Below are 21,930 nucleotides of genomic sequence, written 5' to 3'. Positions count from 1 at the left end.
GCTGAATACAAACAGCTTCTTCTTTGCCCTCAGTTCCCCGCTAAGGGCATGGGCAGGTCCCATTCTTCATTTAGCAGAGCATGCCTGGTGACAGCAGCCATGTACTGCTGGCATTTCCCGGAGGTTCTTTCTCCTGCCCGTGCTGGGGAGGTGGGATTGGAGGCAGGTGTGAGTGTGCATCCAGAGGGCGTGTGAAGGAATCTGCTTCTCATGCCAGGAGATTCAGTTCTGGTGAGGGACATGAAGGAAAATTATGAGAACAAGTGTCCTATTCACAGGCTAGGAAAATAAATGTTTTACTAATCCTTAAATAACATTTTACTCTGAGGTGTATTGGCAAATTTTAGTTTTATTTCTGTAGGAAAGTCTCATTTTTAGAAGTGTGATTTGTACACATTTAGGTAGTAGAAGTGACTGTTAAAATTAGCTTCTATCATCCTGTTCTAATGTCCACATAAAAAGAGGGTAATGTGATTAAAGTTGTAACGTTCTTGTTGTGTTTAACAAATAATATTTGTCATCACAGGCTGTAGCTTATTTTAAACGTTACAAACATGCTTGCTTGTCTATGTTGTAATCTTCGCATAGAGCATAGAGGACGATGAAGGAGGTATCCTATATGTTTTCTTTCCCCACCCAAGGACTTACCCAAGAAAATTCCATCATTGAACAAATATTTATTGAGCACTTTACTGTGTGCCAGACACTGTGCTAAGTCCTGGGAAACAAAAGAGCCTAGAGCCTGACTTGCTGGTAGGTGAAAGTGGAGAAAAATGGGTTTCTTATCTGTAAGGATCAGGTGGGATATTGGGAGTGACTGAGGAGGTGGCTGCTGCTACCTGTCCTGTCTATCTCAGTTTACATGTCAGCAGAATCGATTTTAGAAGCCTCCATATAAAGATTGGGCAAATAATGCCACATAAAAGCCAAACAGGTTAAAGCTCAAGTAGCTGTTGGGGACCATGGCCAGCAATGAGCATTCCTTTATTGCTACCAAGCCACATGGGGTTCAGTGGGCTTGTGGGAGAGATCATCAAGCATTTTAGACAGAAGGGATTCCACCTCGGAGAGCTGAAATTTATGCAAGCTTAGGGAGACCATCTCAAGGAGCAGTGCGTCAGCCCAAAGGACCTTCTGTCTCTACCTGCCTGGTGAAATACACACACCCAGGGCCAGTGGTTATTATGGTCTGGAAGGGGCTAATTGTTGTACAGACGGGCTGGGTGATGCCTGGGGAGACCAACCCTGAGGATTCCAAACCTGAGACCATCCCCGGAGACTTGCATCCAAGTCTGCAGGAACATCATTCATGGCAGCCATCCTTGGAGTGCATAGAGAAGGAGATCATCCTGTGGTTTCAGTCTGAGGAACTGGCAGGTTGCCAACCTCCCTCTCCATTCTCACAGGCAGGGCAGCAGACTGTAGCAAATTTAATTATTTCTAGAACTCCCTGATAACCCAGTGTCTTAGTTGCTGTTCTTCTGATGTGTAGAGACATCATGACCAAGGCACGTTAGAGAATAAAACATTTAATTGGGGTCTTGCTTGCTTATAGCTTCTGAGGGTTAGTCCATGATCATCATAGCAGGGAGTGTGGAAGTAGTTAGGCAGGCAGGCAGGTAGGCAGGCATGGTGCTGGAGAGGTAGCTGAGAGCTTACATCTTATCCACAGGCAGGCAGGTAGGCAGGCATGGAGCTGGAGTGGTAGCTGAGAGCTTACATCTGGCATGAGATTTTGAAAAGCCTACCCCAGAGACATCCGTTCTCCAACAAACCCACATCTCTTGATCCTTCCTAAACAGTCCACCAACCGGGAACTGAGTATACAAATATATGAGCCTCTGGAGGCCATTCAAACCACCACACCTGGCAAGAAACTCGGAGCTGTGAGTGCTCCCTGCCTGTCGTTATGCATTGCCATCAGATCCAAACGATACACTTCAACAGTGGCTTCCATTCCGTGATGGACTACACCATCTGACTCTCACTGGAGAAGCTCCAGCATGTTTAATATATGTATTCAAGTTAAAAGGGGGGAAATTAGCATGTGCTCGTCAGTTGGAGGAAAGGATGTCAACACTCAGATGCTTATCCAAAGAACCACGAGAACAAAGCAAGTCACTGCAGACAGTCAAGCGTCTGGGTGTGGGGAAGCTGGCTCTGGGAAGCCTCTTTTTTTCTGAAGACCCGACACAAGCCCTCGTCAAGTGGGCATGGAAACCCCACTTCCACCTAGCCTTCTGTGCCTCCCCAGCTGTAAGCTTCATCATCACAAGGCTTTAAGCATTCCATGTGTGTCACTGTCATCAAATCTGGTGTCCGAACCTCAGGAGGAAAAGGATAGTCTGTGGTCTCTCCCCAAGTTTCTCACCCTTTTGTTCTTTCTTTCTGATCCTCCAAGATGATTTCTACCATTTTCCTTCTGTTGAAGGGACTTCCTTTGCCTGTTCTTTAAAGGCAGGTCCCCCTACGACAGATCCCCTGAGTGGACCTTTGCCTGAGAATGAGTTACCCAAAGGAGTTGAAAACTTGCATCGACACAGAAAACTGGCCTGGGTGTTGACGGCAGCTCTCCTTGTAATTGTTAAAACCCAGCATGAACCAACAACACCTGCTTCAGGAGGAGAATGGATAGACCAGTGGTTCTCAACCTTCCTAATGCTGTGACCCTTTAATACAGTTCCTAATGTTGTGGTGACCCCCCAACCATAAAAATTATTTTCATTGCTACTTCATAACTGTAATTTTGCTACTATTATGAATCATAATGTAAACATCTGTGTTTTCCAATGGTCTGAGGGGACCCCTGTGAAGGGATCACTTGGCCCCAAAAGGGGTCATAACCCACAAGTTGAGAACTGCTGGGACAGACTGAGAAGCACTGGCATAGACAAAGTGTGTGGATCAGCCAAACAGTGAAAAATTTATCATTCAGTGCTAAGAACAAAAACAAATGCAAATCAACAGCAAACACGAGGCACGGAGCAAACTGACGTACATCATCCTGAGTAAAGGAACCGAGTCTGGAAACCTGGAAAGTTTGTCATCCCAACTCTGTATGGTTCTGAAGAAGGCCAAACCATGCAGACAGTAAAAACAAAACGAAACAACAAAACCCCCACACTTCTGGGGATGCAGGTGAGGGATGAGCGGAGCACAGGCGTTTTTAGGGGAGTGAACCTGTTCCCTGTGAGATTATGGTAGGGGGGATGTGTCCCGCTGCATCTGGAGGTACATCACCAAGTGAGGACTGTAGATTTTCCCGGATAATGTGTCAAGGAGGTTTATCAGTTGTAACAAATGTATCACTCTGGTGGAGGGTCCAAAGGGGAAGTATGGAGGACACTGGGAAACTTTCGTATCTTTCAGTTTTGGTGTAAACCTAAAAACACCCTAAAGAGTTGTGGGTTTTTTTTTTTTTTTTAGACAAATTGACAAGAGCACAGAAATCAAGCAGATGTAGAAATTATCCCACATCATCCAAATCGAAGAGTTTTAACTTGTTGTCATAGACAATGCACTTGCATTGTCAGTTATACATTCTAAAGCAAATGGAGAGCTGCAAATCTTGGCAACAAAACAGCAGTTTTATATTTTATACTGATATACTGCAGAAAAAAAAAAAGAAAACTTGCTAATTAGGCTGAGCAGCATAGATGACAGAGGATGCAGTTCAGAGGACCGGATTGTTAGAGGCACCAGTAGAATCCATTCATTCTGATCACGTGGAGAAAATCAGGGATGCGAATCAGCAGAACCCAGCGGAATCCATTCATTCTGATCACATGGAGAAAATCAGGGATGCGAATCAACAGAACCTGGGGGCCTGTGGAACAATCACAAAAGACTGAGCCATTTCATTGTCTAGTCCCCAAAAGAAGAAAAAGCTGATTTTCCCTCCTTCCTTCTGACAGGATGTCAATTATCCCAGACTGGCCTTGAACTCTCTATGTAAATAAGAATGACCTTGAACTGATATTCTTGCCTCTACCTCCTGGTGCTGGGATCATAGGCCTGCACCATCATGGAGTTTATGTGGTTCTTGGATAGCGTTCTACTTACTGAGTTACAAACTCCAGGTTCTACGTTGTCTGCACCCCCACAAATCTGGCAATATAACTAAGGGACCTTTATTTGTGATCCTTCTATTTCGGCTAGGATTATAGGTATATGCCACCATACCAAACTTCCCTCCACACATTTTAACACATATCTACATATTTAGGAAGCTGAGGAAAATCTCAAACAAAATAAACCAAATGAAATTCACTCAAAGACATAATTAAACTACTGAAAACTAAAAACAGAGGGAAAGTCTTGGATGAAGACAGGGAAAAACAACTGGGACAACAGATATTCATCTGAAACCATGATGGAAGAGACACAGCATGCTTCAAAGGCTGAGAGAAAAGAGCTGCCTACTGCTGTCAGTTTACCTCCAGGGAAACTGTCCATCAATGTGCCGGTTAATTTTTCAGTATCAACTTGACACAACCTAGAATCATGTGAGGCGTCTCCGTGGAGGGGTTGCCTAGATCAGACTGGTCTGTGGGCATGTCTGTGAGGAATTGCCTTGATTGTTAATTATGTAGGAGGACACAGCCCACTGTGGGTGGCTTCATTCCCTAGGCCCTGGGCGGGGCAAGAGTGAAGAAAGCTAGCCTAGCAAAAGGGGCAAGCAGACAACATGGACACTTTTGTTTCTCTCTGCTCTTGAATGGAAGGGATTTACTAGCTGTTGGAGTTTCTGCCTGACCTCTCTGAAATGATGGGGGTGTAACCTAGAATTACAAACCAAATGAATCCTTTCTTCCCTGAGCTGCTTTTTGTAGGCTGTTTTAACATAGCAACAGAACAGATATCAGGGTCATAAGGAGTGACGGGAAAACAAAGCATGGTTGCCTCTGAATGGGAGTGGTTTCGGGATCTCTCACATCCCCAAAGCCTCAGGTGTTCATAGTTTGTCTTAGTTCCTCATGGGAAGCAACTTAAAGGAGAAAGGCTTTCTTTTGGTTTGTGGGTCAGAGGGGATATGGTCCATCATAGAGGGGACATGGAATGTTGTTTGTATATCACCTATGCATACCCTCATGCATGCTTTAAATTACCTGTGGATTAATATATGGTACAATGTAGATGCTGTGTGAGTTACATACATTGTTTAGTAGGAGATAATGGCAAGAAAAATCTGTATATGTCGAGTGCAGATAAGATATTGCTTTGAATATTTTTGGCCTGTGGTGGGCTGAGATGGAAAGCCTGCAGATAGGGGAGCCAGGAGAGCCAACAGTAATTCCAAAAGGAAAACCCACAACTTATTGTGAGCAGACCTGTCCTTAAAGAATGACTGGAGGAAGATAATAATAATAAAAGATTCTCAGACATCAGAGAGCAGGATGTTCATGAACCAGAGACTGTCATTTTCCTCCTGAGTTTTAGAAATTCTGTTTGATGATGACCACAAAAATTATACTTTTGTCACATTTGTATTATTACTTATAGGAAAATGAAATAATCAAACTTAAAAACAGGAAGGTAAAGAAAGGGGTTAGAATCTAATGGTTCTCAACCCATGGGTCATGACCCCTTTGGGGACCGTGTACCAGATATTTACATTGCAATTCATAACAGTAGCAGAATTACAGTTATGAAGTCGCAATGAAAATAATTTTATGGTTGGGGGTCACCATAGCATGCGGACGAGGGTCACAGCATCAGGAAGTTTGAGAACCACTGGTAGATGGAAGTATGGGTCTTGTGCCTCATGCACAGGTAAAAGTGAAATAACCTTAGTAAGTGTGGAGTACGTGAAGTAAAATCTTAGTGACACAGTCACCCTGTGACTAACCAAATTGGAATAAAGGGCCATATTCTTTCCTGCAGTGAAGGAAATAGCTACATCCTCACGTCCTCACAGTAAGGCCACAGGAACACTTAATTTTTAAAATAGCTCTTATCTCGTAGTTAATCCCAGCACCCAGAGTCTGAGGCGGAAGGAGTGCTGTGAGATTGAGGCCAACCTGACTACCTAAGTCAGTATTAATCCAACCTGGGCTACAGAGTGTGATCTTGTCTCAGAAAAACAAAACAAAACAAAATAAAACAAAAGAAACAAAAAAACAAATTCCTTAAACCAAAACAAAGCAAAAATGAACTCAACATTTTTAAAAATACTTCTATTCTGAAATAATTTTCTAAAAGTTTATTTTTATTTCTTTTAATTATGTGTAGATATGTATCTCTGCATGTAGTTATGTGAAGGTGCCCTCAGAAGCCTGAGTCATCAGATCACCTGGAGCTGGAGTTACAGAATACTGTAAGTCACCTGACATGGGTGCTGGGAACAGAACTCAGGTCCTCTGGAAGAGCATCAACTGCTCCTAATGGCTGAACTCACTCTACAGCTCCTATTCTAGTTTTGACCTTCAAGAAAGTTTTCACATGTAGTGGTGAATTCCTGTATAGATCATGTGTAGTGGGAATTTGCTCTGCCCATGACCTGGGCTATCTGGCCTAATAGAGGTGGTGCTTCTTGTCTGCCTACATGACCTCTTAAAAGGGAAGGGGAGGGGGTCACTAGCTCTCTCTTGGATGTGGAAAGCCTCCTGGAACATGGTTCTGAGACCTAGTCTGGAGTTTCCCCCATCTTTTCCTGGGAGATGAAGAGGCAATGGTGCTTCATTTTGTATCAATGAGTCTGTGTTTCCCATAGAACCCCTTAATAAATTGATATATAGACCAGTGAGGTTCTCATTACAAGTGGTGCCCAACATAGGCCAAGGTCATGGGCAGAGTGAATTCCCACTATAATCATGCCTGGTGTCTCCTGTGATTGTAATGTACCGTCTTACATTATTAAAACACCTTTATCATCTTCCATGAACCACCATGGATACAATATTATCAACTATATCCTTTAATTCTATCAGCTTTCTCTTAATGTCTCTCTTTTTCCTGCTGTACTATCCAGGATACCACTGGAGGTTTTTCATTTGTTATTTAACTTGGAGATGAGGTCTTGTTATGTTGCTCAGGCTGACCCTTCCCACCACAGGCTCCCAAGTGCTGGAACTACTGTGGGATACCATCATGCATAGCTTACAGGAGTTTTTTGTAAAGTTTCTTCCTATTGGCCTTCTCGTGTCTTGGGAGAGATTCAGAGGTGGAGGGATGGTAGTAGAGAGTTCACTGGAAGGCTATTGGGGGCCTTGTCTCGAAGTTGTGCCTTCATGGTGAGCTTCTGTTTATTTGGGGGCATATTTTGTACTAGGGGGGAAAAGGAGAGCATGGTTACACTCTCTCCACAGCTCCTTAGCATGACAATAACCTTTAGGGTCCTTGACTTTGGTCCTCAGCAAATTTATCTACCACTCCAGGCTTTGTGCAAGGAGTGGAGGTTGGAATGACTTGTGTGTGCAGTTAGCACATCTCCTTACTGGGCTCTGTCTTCACAACTTGTCCAGACCCATCTCCTTTTCCCTGCATCTTCTGCTTCCCTCAGAGAGTTGCTGCGAGCTACTGTCCTCTTCCTTCTTATTATAAGCAAAAAGTTCATTGCTGGTCTCCCTGGTTCTGCCCTGAGAACATCACAATGCTATTCTTAGCCCAGTGGCCCAAGAGATTCTGTTAACACGTAAGTCAGTTCTAATCTCTCCTTTGCTCAAAGCCACCGACGACCTTTGCAGCTCACATTTATTTGATGCTATTGCTTTATTTTAAACCAAAATTGTACTGACTTTATACAGAAAAGTGTGTAAACCATGTGCAAAATATTCCCTGAATCAAGAAAATTGACCTCATCTGTATGGCTTCCACCCAGGTGAGAAAGTGGACCAATGGCTGGGAAGTTCCTGTTGGGTTCCATGTCATTCTTCCTCTCAGGATTTTTTTTTGAAAGGGAGCTACTCAACTGACTTCTAGATTCAGTCAGCCTGTCTTTGAATTTTACATAAATGCAATGGCAGGATGGGTTGCTTCTCATCTGTATGTTGGCAAGCTGCATCTATGTTGAACCATCTAATTTTTTTTGTTATTTATTTCTATTTATTTATTTATTTATTTATTTGCTTGTTTGTTTGTGTTTGAAAGCTGATATCCTTACCAGGGTTCCCATATCAACTTTCCAACAGAATTTCCTGTTGCTGTTCCTTCTAATGTCTCCTGCTATAACCTCATTCTTCCTCTTTCTTTTTCAAACTTATTAGGCACATCCCCGCCACAGGGCTTTTGCAGACACTGATTCCACAACCTATAGTTGGATTTTTCTGTCCTGCCTGCCAGCTTCCAAATAACCACACTGAGACTTCTTATTAATTATGGAAGCTCGGCCAATAGCTTAGGCTTGCTACTAACTAGCTCTTATAACTTAAATTAACTCATTTTAATCAATCTACGTTTTGTCTCATGGCTTTATTACCTTTACTCTGTACTGCCCATGCTGCTTCTTCTCTGTCTGGCTAGAGACACCCTTCTCCTTCTTCCCAGCCTGAAAATCCTGCCTAGCCATTGGCTGTTCAGACTTTTATTAAACCAATCAGAATGACACATCTTCACAGTGTAAAAAAGGATTATTCTTACAACGACCTAAAAGCCCTTTTCAAGATATCCTACTGATTGGCCAGCCTGGTCTACAAACTGAGTTCCAGGACAGCCAGAACTGTTACACAGAGAAACCCTGTACCCTGTCTTGAAAAACCAATATATACATATATTTTTATATGGCCTCCTGGCTGGTTTCATTTACTCTACCAGAGCTTCACATAAAGCTGCCTTATTTGCAAAGCCTTTCCTGAGTATCAATATACTTCTAGCCCTTTCCCTGTCTACACATTCTCCATACGACTTATCATCCAAGTAAATACATGTTTGGTTTCTTTTTTTTTTTTTTTTTTTTTCCGTCTTATTGCTGAAAGAGCACACATTTAGTGGTTTAAAACAACCTCACTTCCTGGTCACAGTTCTGAAGATGTGAAGCCTGATTCATGTGGATCCTTTCTTTGTGCAAAGGTCCCACACTGCCCTGGGCTCGTATCTGTAGGCCCTGACCTGGAATCTGAGTGAAGGTTCCTCTGGGTTGTTGACACAATTAGGAATTAAGGCCGGGGTTGTTGTTTACTTAATACCTGTTAGCTGTGCCCCTTGTATCCCCTAACCTGTTGCCACTTCACCTTTAAAGTCTCTCTCTCCCTGGCTGTGCCTTTCTATCTTTTTAAGGACTTTTGAGGTTACACTGGGCCCCTTGGAAAATCCAGGACCAGCCCCATCTTTAGGTCACCCATCTAACAACTTTAATTCTATCTCTGAAGTCCTCTTTGTAACATACTCTAAAACAGTTTGCATAGGTGTAGCTCCTGGAGTAGAATCCCCAGCAAATGTGTGGTAGACTGCTGATCCCAATGTAGTTTCTTATTTTGTCCACTTACCAATCGAGGCTGTAGGTGGGCACAGGTCTCTGACTATCTGGTCTCTCCAGTTTGGGACACTGCCCACCACATGGCAGATATTTGAACATTTGTTAAATGCCTGAGTGACTGAGGCTGGGTATGCGGTCTTGCTCTTCCTTCAGAGCTGAAAGTCAGTGATACTGGTTTTTAGGTTTTTTTGTTGTTGGTAGTTTTTTTTTTCTTTTCTTTTTGTTTGTTTTGAAAGAAGGTCTCAGTGTGTGGCCCAGGCTGGTTTGGAATTCAAGTCCATCCTGCCTTAGCATCCCCAGTGCTGGGATTTCAGCTATGCCCCACGCCCCACATGACTTTCATTCTAACCTGAGTTTACTCAGTGTGGTGATTTGCTGGCCCTCACACGTCACCAGTATGGTCAAGAGGACTGATAGGACAACATGCCATCTTTTCATGTAGCCTGCTAGGAGACAGAGACATGCCTGGAATACTGGGGCATATAGAATGCCAAGAAACCTAGAGGTTGATGGGTCAGGGAACCCCCTGCTCTACCCAACCAAACACATGTCCAGTGCTTTCTCAGAACAAGACTCCTCAGGGATAGTAAAGCTAGGCAGGGAAAAGTGGTATTCTTTGGTTCAGCTTTTAAAAAAACGTGACTTCATTTCCACATGCCCGTTGGCCAATGAAAAATCTAGAAATGACTTAATGAACCACCTGGATTCTGCTAGTACTTCATTGTTCCATATTATAGAGATAGTTCGGGTTCTAGGATCTTGACATCTCAGAGTGTGTGAAAAGTGAAACTCAACAAATAACAGATTTGCTATTTGGGTTACAGTGTGGAAAAAAAAATCTCTGGAAACAGAGTTATATATTAGTTTTTCACTTTGCCAGCAGATGTCCTCCGAGTAGGAAAATGTGATGGTCTGAGTGACATTTTGAAGTGTGAATGCCCAGCATTTTTGAATAGACAGTGAGGGGAGAGTGGGAGGGAATGTACATGTGACCACAGACTTTTGGATGAGACACGTATTTTGAAGTTTGCCTTACAGGTGTAGCTTTCAGAAGCAATATTTATTTAACACTCAAATGTTCGTTTCTCGTGCTCAGCAAACATTTACTTAACATAGTTCCTTTTCACTTAATCCCAAACTGGTATTTTTAAAATGTGAGTGGGTTTATTATATTTTGGAATTAATGTTAAACTCCTCCAACCTTGTGCTAATTATAATGAGGAAAGTTTAGTATTTCTACTGGAGCATCCCAGGGACTTGAGGAGGGCAGAGCTCAGGCTTTTACCACCACAGCCACATACAGGACTTTTATGTTGACTTCTGAAGGCAACAACTTACAGCTTTTAGGGAAGGTGATGTAATACAAAATCAAAGACTGCACTTGGAGTATATTTTTCGTTTGTTTTGTGGGTTTTTTTTTTTTTTTTTTTTTTTTTTTTTTTTTTTTTGTCAAGACAGGGTTTCTCTATGTAGCCCCAGCTGTCCTGAGACTCGCTCTGTAGACTAGGTTGGCCTCAAGCCACCTGCTTCTGCCTCCTGAGTACTGGGATTAAAGGGGTGACTACCACTCAGCTACTTGCAGTGTATTGTTACTACAGCAATCCACAGGGAAGTATAGAGTATTTAATGTATTAAATAAATAAGCAGCATTGTTTCAAAAAAGAATATTTAGCATGGTAAATTAATAGGCAGTCACTTTTCAAATCAGAAATTATAAGGCCAAGTGTGTTGTAAACATACAACTCTCCATAATATATAAGAAACAATTTTGAAAATCCTCATTTTAAAGAACTTTCTGTGGGCTATTCTGTGCCCCAGTGAGGATTCCCACCCTGTCCCTAGTATCATTGGACGTGTGGAACAAATTTGTGCTTTATGGTGAAGCCATCTTCACTTCTTCACGAAGCGGGGGAAAGGGTGGGACAGACAACCTATTTCCAGAGACTGAGGCCATCTGCATGAAATGTCAGCCAAGCAGCCAGATGTTTGCTATGGGTTGGCTCTCACATTTGGCTTCTTGACGGAATTCCTCCTCTTTTCCCCCATATGCTTGAGAGATGCTCAGAGAGAACTTAATGAAGCTTGTCTGGGTTTACAGAGGAAGGGGCCAGTAATATTTTGGTGTCCTGCAGGGGGCGAAGTGACCTCTGAATTTCTCCAAGTGTTCACAGGTTCCAGTGAATCCAGAAGCCAGACCTGCTCAAGTCCCTTCACCGTTATTCTGCATCCACTTGAATCACACATGTGCCTTGTCCAGTCCCCTGATCTAAGACCTCTGGACCACATAGAGTCTCTAATGGGATGTGGTCAGGAAAAGCAGGGAGTCAGAGGGATACCAACTAAGGTTCTCTCTGCGCCCTGAGTTCCAGTTGACATAGAGAAGCTGTTGTCCCACTTTGAAGTCATTGGAATCTTAGGATAATACCTCTTTATTCACTTCGAATCCAGATGGATCCAAGTGTTTGCCTGCCTTGGCACAGTAGACATGTAAGAGCACATCTTTTGTGACCCTCAGTTGGACATCACTGTCCTTATAACCTTTCACATCATACCCTTTTTTTCAGGCTTCCTCAGACTCTCATACTCACTGCCTGAAGGCACCCCCCAAACACTCCCTTGTTCTAGCACTATTTTATGAGAACAGAGTCCCTCTTGGTAGGGGTGGGGAGCCCATGACACCTGAATTAGGGATTCTGTTGTTGTAATTAAAAATACTTCACTAAGTGTTATTTTAGACTCACACTATGTGGGTCCCCTAAATGAGGGCTTGGTAGTGTAGCTCCACATATGTGTTCTCTACGAGGCTTATCTCTATAGAATCCTATACCCCAGATGAGTCACAACCCCACTTTTGTGTTTTAAATGGCACTGTCCTATGGAGTGCCCTCAAGGTTTATTTGTTCATTTTTTTTTAAAGATTTATTTATTATGTATACAGTGTTCTGCTTGCATGCCAGAAGAGGGTGTCAGATCTCATTACAGATGGTTGTGAGCCACCATGTGGTTGCTGGGAATTGAACTCAGGACCTCTGCAAGAACAGACAGTGCTCTTAACCTCTGAGCCATCTCTCCAGCCCCCTATTTGTTCATTTGTTTCTCTATTTCTTTCCACAGATTTCAATACTGTCTTCTCTGTCCTTATAACTTGAGCTTCTTTTACTCCATGTGTGCCTTACCAGACCTCTTACAAAGGAGGCGTGGCTGAGTCTACACGAGGAGGAGGCCCTCAGCTAGAATCCTGCGTTACTTGTTAGACTTGGGATTTTCTGAGTGGAGCTCCTGGCCTCTTGGGCAACACAGCAGTGATTTTTATACTTGTAGAATGTCCTAGACAGAAGAAATGGTGCAGGCCTTTGATTTCTCAGGGTCCTGGCATCCTAGACCAAGTATCGATGACCTAAAATGTTTCAGACTGTGTAAATGAAAACTGAAAGTTGGTGAAGTTTTTGTTTCCTAATCCTTACATTCTCCCCAGGTGGAAGAATCTAATGTTTAAGGTGGATTTACTTATACCATCCACAGATGAGCGGGCTTTTGAATTGTGTTGAAGAAAATGAGTTTGCGTCTTCATTGGTAGAGGGTGGTGTTGGAAGAGGTCCCAGTTTGTTCAAGGATCGAAGCAACCTGTGTTAGGACCCTGTTTATTATCCTGGCCATTTTCCATCCTTTCCAGGCCTCTGCCCTCATCGAGACTATCTTTACCACCCTCTTTACGTTTTACCTGGCACTGTGTAACTTATATTGTATTTCAGTACATTAAAATGCAATGCCAACCGACAAACTGCATTGAGAGATTAGAAAGATCACAGGGGAGGCTTTCCTGGTAACACTAGCAGATTGAGGCCTCTTTCATTTGGGTTTTAGTTTAAGAAGCCAAACGCAGCCCAAATGAAGAGATAAATTGAAATCCCCAACTGGAAACCTTCAGGACTCTAATCTGGCTTGTGCTTGGCCCTCTTTGCAGCGAGTGTGTGAGCAGCTTCGTCGCAGGGTGTGTCTTAACTTACAGCAGCTGCCTTTGAGAGCCACGTGTCCGCTAAACGCCTACATTCCATCAATAAGAGAAACCAAGCAGGGAAGGAGAAAACTGTCATATTATTTTCTCCTTCCGTAACTGCATGGATTAAATAACTGTGTTTACTTATATTTAACATAATTGACCTTTGACGAGGTAGTAGCAGAGAAAGCTTTAGATCGGGGTCGTGCTCAGATTTTTCTTCTTAGCAATGACCTCTTTACCTTTCTTACCCGCCCAAGCAACTCCCGGTGCCTCCAAGAATTCTCTGTGCTAGAAACCTACGCGCGGTGGAGGCGAGGCCTCGGGAGAAGGGAGGGTGAAAGAAGGGGTGGGTCTATGTAAATATCCACAAGAACCGTCTTTCCATTGGGTGGTAGCCTGTCCGTTACGGAGAAGGGCGGGGCGTTCCTGGGCTTGAGTGCGGTACCTGAGCGAGACGCGCAGCAGAAAGCCCACGTTGGCGGCTGCCGGGAGCGCAGCGCTCAGAGGCGGGAGACTGCGAATTCCCGAGCCGACGCCGCAGCCTGCTGCTCTGCACCCGGGTTCTCTTCTCTCCCATCGCCTCGGAGAGTGGGATCCTCCGGGTATCCGAGAGACCGCGGAGCGGAAAGCGAGATCCTGGCCGCCTCCACTTGGGGAGGCGTGTGGAGAGATTCCGAGGGGGAGCGACGGTGCCCGAGGGCGGAGAGGCTCTGAGTTTCGGGCCCGAGGGAAGTTAAAGCTACGCGGAGAAGTCTGGCTTTTCAGGACTCGAGGTCGCCACAGCCAAGGACCCGCGACGGGGTAAACTGCACGATTGTCTTACAAGCCAGGAGGGACGTGCACAGGGATGGTGCCCGGCATCGCCCCCTGCTCCTGAGCTGTTGCCACGGGTCCCCCTCGGCCAGCCTCCTGCGAGGGCACAGCGCAGCGCACGTGTGCGGACCGCGAGTGACCGCGCCGTGACCCGTCCAGGGGTGCCGGCTGCAGCGCAGTCCTGCCTAGGACACACCTGGCTCAGCCCGTGCGCCTCCAGAGACCCGTGGGAGAGTGGAGATCCTGGCCATCGCCCCCTTCGTCTCTCCTCCGCCTGGGCTTCTGGGGGCGCCGCGGATGACCATGAGAGATAAGGACTGAGTGCCAGGAACGGGAAGAGAGCCAGCCGAGAGGTGGCGGGGACTGCCCACGCCAAGGGCCACAGCCGCCGCGCTCCGGCCTCGCTCCGCCGCTCGACGCCTCGCGTGGCCCGCCGGGGTAGCCGGGCCGGGCGGCGATGCCCGGGCTGGGGCGAAGGGCGCAGTGGCTGTGCTGGTGGTGGGGGCTGTTGTGCAGCTGTGGACCCCCGCCACTGCGGCCGCCTCTGCCGGTAGCCGCGGCCGCCGCCGGGGGGCAGCTGCTAGGAGCCGGCGGGAGCCCGGTGCGTGCCGAGCAGCCGCCGCCGCAGTCCTCTTCTTCGGGCTTCCTCTATCGGCGGCTCAAGACCCACGAGAAGCGGGAGATGCAAAAGGAGATCCTGTCGGTGTTGGGGCTCCCGCACAGGCCGCGCCCCCTGCACGGCCTCCAGCAGCCTCAGTCCCCCGTGCTCCCGCAGCAGCAGACCGCCCGCGAGGAGCCCCCTCCAGGGCGGCTCAAGTCCGCTCCGCTCTTCATGCTGGATCTCTACAACGCCCTGTCCGCCGACGACGAAGAGGATGGGGTGTCGGAGGGAGACAGACAGGAGCCCGGGCCCCACGGAGGGGCCAGCTCGTCCCAGCTCAGACAGCTGTCTCCAGGCGCTGCACACTCCCTGAACCGCAAGAGCCTCCTGGGTCCGGGGCTCGGCGGCAGCAGCGGCGGCGGTGCGTCCCCATTGACCAGCGCGCAGGACAGCGCTTTCCTCAACGACGCGGACATGGTCATGAGCTTTGTGAATCTGGGTAAGGATTTGGGGGTAGTGTCACGCCGAGAGCAGATCCCTCCTTTCCAGTCTCCCGGGTTCAAGTGGTGGGAAGCGGTGGAGGAGTGCGCGCGCTCGGCGGGGATGCGGGACAGCTGGCGCTCCTGCCACCTGCGCAGCGGAGGGGAAGGAGTGCGCTCCGCCGCAGTGGGAGGGGCTGGGGCGCGCCGAGGTGCCCGCCGAGGGTGTCTTCTTGCGGGAGCTCGGGACACTTTCCCTGTATTCCTACTCCTAGCTCGGGTTACTTCAACTCAGTTCTGGCCCGAGTGTGGCCATCATTAGTAAGATAAGGCCCTCTGCACTCTTGCCCCTTCTGAACTGTCCTCCTCTGCCCCCAGACGCTTGGGGTGCTAGTTTACCCACCTTGACTGTCAGGGAATCCGACAGCGGTCGAGAACTTTGAGAACCTGATGTGAGTGCGTTATAAGAAACTCACAGGTGTTAAAGAAGGAGGGCTTTGGTGGCTGAGGAAGGTCCCACAAGACCGTGACAGGGGTCCCAATCCCAGCCAGGCGGGGCTTGCGTCAGTGTGGGGCGAGATTCCAGCTCAATTGGGGTAATCCACCCAATGCCTGCGCTCTCATGCCCTTGGCCATTGTCCCAAAAGGCTGACCCTTTAATCAATGCTGCCCAAGCTGCTGGGGTGCAGGGTAGGGGCCAGGGTTGGCCGCTGAGCTCTACCCAACTCCGTTGCCAGGCAACAGAATGGAAAGTCGAGGGCGGCTAAATTGGGCTCTGCCACAAATGTTCTGTGGCAAACTCGGACAGAGTCACGTCCCCCACTCCCCCCTGAAGTTTTCTCTCATCATCTGTAAACAGAAAAGGGGGTAAGGAGGACTGCCAGACTACCGAGTCGGTGCTTCCGATCCTCACTAGACTTTTTTTCATAAACTTAGTATAGACCAGGAATGTAGGAGGCCTGTCCCCAGTGGGTAGACCTGGGGAAGTCGACACGCCCAGAGTGGGTGCAGCCGTTCCTGGGTCTTAGAGGGCTTTCTGACCCTGAGGAGACCCAGGCCTGTACCCAAGCCCCAGAATGGGTTAGCATGAGCTTGTCAGAAGGACTGCAAGGCCTGTCAGAGACATCCATCATTTTCAAGGCAGTAGTTACAGGAATGATCCAGTGTTAAGTATCTGACTGTATCTAGGATTCTTAGTTATGCCGAGGTGGAGCGGGTGCGTGTAGAAGAAAAACGAACCGAGAGTAACAATCAAATGGAGTAGAAAGTCTGGAGGCAGAACTACCGGCATCCAAGTAGGGCTGAAATCCTTCTGGGAGTTTCATGAAACAGAATCTCATAGGGAGTGGAGGCTCAGGGCCTGCCAACCTGGCTACTTGGACTGCAAGGGGATCTGATTGGACAGTAATTCTCACCAATGCTGTCCTTATTCTAACGTGTCTGGTTCTTTGATTTCATAATTTCCATTCCTGTTCTCTCCTTCAGTACCTCCTTCCTCTAAGTTTCCTGACTGCTTCAGACAGCGTGTTTTATTGCCATTTGGGGTGAGTCCTAAGGTAAAGTGAAGGGAAGCTGGTACTGTTGCCTCCCCTCAGAGCATCTCGTTGCAGTTCTGTAGGAGCAAGAGGTTTGTACCATATAGACCTCAGCCTTGGCTGCTGACCTTAGGGTCACTTGGGGCCTATAAAGTGCTAGGGTGCTGGTCCTACCCAGACCCAGAGATTGGCAGAATCTTGTGAGTGAGCTCAGGCATCTTTTATTTTTTAAAGTTCCTTAGATTTTTTTTTTTTTTGAGTGTGCTACTGTGGTTAAGATGTCTGAAGGAGGCCGGGCGGTGGTGGCGCACGCCTTTAATCCCAGCACTCGGGAGGCAGAGCCAGGCGGATCTCTGTGAGTTCGAGGCCAGCCTGGGCTACCAAGTGAGTTCCAGGAAAGGCGCAAAGCTACACAGAGAAACCCTGTCTCAAAAAAACCAAAAAAAAAAAAAAAAAAAAAAAGATGTCTGAAGGAAACCCTATATCATCTCTGGAGACATGAGAAACAAGGCTTCTGAACGCTGTGGCACATTAGAGTAACCTGTGGGCTTTAAGAGTGCCAGGTGACTCTGCTGTTCAGTTGGCATGTGGAGGGTTGGGCAGAATTCAGAAACTATTTTTTTTTTAAATGCTGCCCCAATGATTCAAGGGTTCAGAATCCATTGTTTTTGATGGGGTTCAGAAACCATTATTTTTGATGGGGTTCAGAAACCATTGTTTTTGGCAAAGTAATTGAAATGTCAAGATCTGGTTTGAGACAAATTTGTTAAGTATGGTTGTGTGTGTGTGTGTGTGTGTGTGTTGACTTCCAATTTCCCCTCTTTCCTTGCTTTTCTGACCTTTTGTGGTTTAAAATGCATACAGCTTCTGAGTCACACTGTTTGAAGGTGGTTGGCAACTAATTTTGTTATGGCTATATAGTTTAGCATCATATCTCCCTAGGTATGTTTTTAACTGTCTTTATCCTTCCCTCCCTCTGTCATTTCTCTCCCCCTTTTCTTTTCTTTTCCTTTCTTCCATCCCATCCTTCATTTTTGAGAGCCTACGCTGTGTAGCCCAAGCTGGATTGGAGCTGGAAACCCTCCAGCCCAAACCTCCAGAGTACTGGCATTACTGGCACACGTGATCATATCTGACTTTATTTTTCATAAATCATTTTTAAAGACTAAAAGTTCCAAATGAGCACACCAGTAGGACAAGTGAATTCCTAGATAGGCTGACACAGAACAGAAAGATCCTACTCTTTGTCCGAGCCCCTTATATCCCATCATGGGGCTCCCTGCTGTTACAATTACTGTAAGTCCAATTCTAGACTCCACAGGGGGAAAGGAGAAAACCTCTTCTAGACAGGTAGAATTCAAGCAACAAGCAATACCACCTGCCAGTAAAAAACAATTGTATTCATCTTAATCCATGCAGCAGTGGGAAAGACAGATTTCACCAGAGGCTAGAATGTGATAGCATCTGATGACCATGGCTGTGAACTAAGAGGCGGCATTAATCTGAGGGAAAGGCCCCTGAAGCTCAGCAGTGTGGATTCTCTAAGGATGTTCGAGTCCTGCAGGCTTCCTAGTTGGTGTCAGTGTCATGTTGAATGATGTAATACATGACTCATCTATTAAAGAATCTACAGAAAGATAAATCTTACATCACTGTGTTTGTATGTTATCCACTGGGCTAAGAAGGTTACTCATTAAAAGCATAGGGAAAGTTACCCATCTCTGTAAGCATGCCTCTTTGCTGGGACGAGAGGAATAATTTGCTCATGAAATACATTTGAAACACCCTAGCTTTGTCAGCCAGCCCGACATCAGGAAGTATGAATCAACAGGATGAATCTCTCATAGCCTGAACGCTGGTCATTCGACCAGCTCATTGTTGTTGATGTTCACTGTTCAAAATCCTATCTTGGAAACAGGCTGGGAGGTGGACGGCTGTCTGCTGTTGATGCCATGTGTCAGCGGAGTGCCTGGGTGAGTTTGTGAATTTACAGCAAATTAGGGCCACAGATGTCATTTGCTATTTGTTTTCTACTGCTCAAAATGTCTTGGCAGTCTACTAAGCAAGCTTGCCAATTTGGTGACCTTGGAGAGATATCCTGAAATATCCTTTAGGTCTTAGGTTAAGATTCCCCCTTCTGCAAACACCTTCTTACTACATGCCTTCCCCTCTTCTTTATCACCACAGCACCCCGGTCCTTTCCTTCCTCCTGCTGATCACATGGAATTTCTCTCTCTGCCTGTCCCTCTGTTTTTAAAATTGCTTATTCATTGTGTGTGCTCACTTCAGGATGTCAGCCTCCAAAGGCTGACATCACATTGGATCCACCGGGGTAGCCTAACCTAATGTGGAGCACTCTGACAGTGTTTCCAAAAGATTGAATTAATGAAAAGATAAACAGCATCTGTATTTTAAATTCCCACTGATCTGTGAGCCCCGATTTTTTAGAAAAGATATTCTTTATTTATGTTTGTTTGTTTGTTGTTTTCCAAGACAGGGTTTCTCTGGGTAGCCCTGGCTGTCCTGGAACTCACTCTGTAGACCAGGCTGGCCTCGAACTCACAGAGATCCACCTGCCTCTGCCTCCCAGTGCTGGGATTAAAGGTGTACACCACCACTGCCCAGCTTGATTGGTGTTTAGTAAAATGCTTGGAGATATTTAGAACATTCATTGAGGCATTCATAAGTAATAAATGCTTTATTAATAGGCCTTTAAAAACCAACTCCCCACATGTGCATTAATTTGTAATATCTCGACATGTGTGAGAGTAGAATTGATGCCTCTTTAAATCTCTGTACGTCAGGTTTATCTTGAATTAATAAGGTATTGCACTCCAGATGCTAGGATTAAATGAAATAAAAGGCTCACATCATGCTCGGGTAGGGGAATCAGTAAGTGTTAGTACAAGGAACAAGAAACTTATTGTACTGAAAATACTGGCAATCTTCTCAACAGAATTACTCTTGGGAAACATAAATTAGAAGAAAAATGGAATACTCCCTACTTGTGTTTGTAACCAGACACTCTACTGTCTTTCTCTCATAAACAGGATCAGTACTACAGTTTTTCATCTGGGCTGCCTGTACTTAGCAAGAGTTCTTTCTTTTTTTTGTAACAGAAAATAAATTTGTTGCCTGTAAGCTATCCTCAGCAAAAGTAGCTGGGAGAATTTGAAAGAGTGTGGTCTAGGGAAGCTGTAGATGTTTTCCCGAAGGGTTTTAAATGTGAAATCCAGTGGCATTTCAACAAAGAAGCTGGACACAGTGTTCTTCAGCTGAGATCAAAGGGCAAGTAGATACCATTGTTTAGCCCTCCGATGGCGCTTCCTCTGTTGTCCTTCTAAGAATGGGTATAAATCCTTTTTTAAATGTGCTGAATCATGCTTAGTTCCTCTGCTGGAGAACTGGCCTCTGATTAGCTGGGAAAAGGCTTTCCCGGGCTGTGGGAATCTCAGTGCTAAGTGACATAAAGGGGATGTTCACCATTTTCTTTACAAGACATGGTTGCAGTGGCTCTGGCTGGGTGTCTTCAGAGTCCAGCTGCTGTATATGCTGGATTTCATTTTCCAGGGCTGGGAGTCGAACCCAGGGCCCAACGCATGCTAAGACCACACTCTGTCACTGAGCTACACCCAGCCCCAAAGCAGTATGTTGCATGGATGTGGCTGGAGGTTGTGAAGATGTGCCGTTGAGGATTTTAGCGGAGGTAGCTCTAAGGATGATTGTTTCACCCTAGGCTTACTGGAGAAGTGGCCTTAGGAAAGTGGAGGGCCAGTCACCTATCAGCCAGCTTTGTCTCAAATCAGCCCCCCACTCTGCTTCCCATTGCACTATTCCAGGGAATGTGTACTTTATAGCTTGATATAAAGTTATTGTGGTTTTGTTTTTTAATATCCATTTTGGGCTGCTTTTCTCCGCTTTCTCTCTTTCTGAGTTTCATCCATTTCACCGTTGTTGGCTTCCAGCATTGGAAAGAAAGTAGGCAATATTTTAATGAGGTAATTTTGTTTCTGATTAGAAGTCCTCATGAGTATCTAGTTTAAAGCAGTGGGGATCAATGTGGGAGTTAGATACTAGTAGTTAATTGACAAGGGCCCAGGCATGTAAACAGCTGTTACACATTAACTGTCCCACCCTCCAGAGGCTGCACTCCAGCCCAACCACGTGCCGGCAATCCAGCCCAGCCTCCCTGGCCACAGGCTGTCACCCAGGAGCTGACCAGGGGAATGGCTGGGGCTGGTGTCTTTCTTTTGGGTCCCTATCAAAGCACCAGTGTGTTCTGTTGTTCCTGTTTCTCTCTTGCCACCGAGACAGCTGAGTTAACCTCATTCAGACGCACCGTTCTGTCCCCGAAACCCTCAGCCTCTCGTCCATACTCATCTGTGGTCCATCTCTTGTCCACATGAAATCTGTGAGCCAGAAAGCAGATGCCGTCTCACCTGGAGTACGAGAAAAGAGCAACAATTGTATTGAGGAGGAGGAAATCTACCACTTTAGTAAAATTTAGTTACCAAATAAGCAGTGCCGTCAAACTCTCAAGGGTCTGAGCATGTCAGGAATTCTCAGAGCCTAAGTTCCACCTGCCAGTCTTTTACTATTAACATGAGACATTAACAATGGGTTGTGGGCTATTGATTGATTGATTGATTGATTGATTGATTGCTATTTGTTTGCGAAAAGGTCTCACTATGCAGCCCATTCTGGCCTCAAACTCACAATCCTCCTGCCTCTGCTTCCTAACTGCTGGGATTACAAGAATTTGCCACTACACCTATATAATAATGCATAGCTGATCACTTTTTAAATTAGTTACAAGTGTTTTGAAGATGTTCTCTCTATATCTATATATATTTTTTTAACATAAATCTGTAGTCTTCCAGCACCCTGTGAATAAAGTTAGGATCCATAATACGGCTTGGAAAACATTCACACTGTGGTTTTTCCGAGGAAACATGCCTTGCAACAAATAACTGGTTCTGGGTTTATTGATGAACCTAGTTTGGGATTATTGGTAACTGTTAACTGAAGACTTTAGAGCTTGGGGAGTTCTCCCATGCCACCTGGCCTCCTCTGTTGGTAATGCATTTGTT

General features: G+C 45.8%; 1 protein-coding gene and 1 pseudogene across 1 annotated transcript in view; both read left to right on the top strand.

Annotated features, from left to right (window-relative positions):
• The first annotated feature begins 962 nt into the window (after positions 1 to 962).
• Positions 963 to 14,126, top strand: LOC131910754 (nucleoside diphosphate kinase A-like; annotated as a pseudogene).
• Positions 14,127 to 14,682: 556 nt separating this feature from the next.
• Positions 14,683 to 21,930, top strand: part of Bmp6 (bone morphogenetic protein 6) — a 152,367-nt gene continuing 145,119 nt past the window's right edge. Inside the window, exon 1 of the mRNA XM_059263148.1 lies at positions 14,683 to 15,325. Within this exon, the coding sequence (XP_059119131.1) occupies positions 14,683 to 15,325 (643 nt within the window). The remainder of the gene's footprint in view (positions 15,326 to 21,930) is intronic.

This window comes from Peromyscus eremicus, chromosome 5 (genome assembly GCF_949786415.1).
Source record: "Peromyscus eremicus chromosome 5, PerEre_H2_v1, whole genome shotgun sequence".
In the NCBI taxonomy this organism is placed as follows: domain Eukaryota; kingdom Metazoa; phylum Chordata; class Mammalia; order Rodentia; family Cricetidae; genus Peromyscus; species Peromyscus eremicus.
This window is presented reverse-complemented; position numbering and strand designations above follow the sequence as displayed.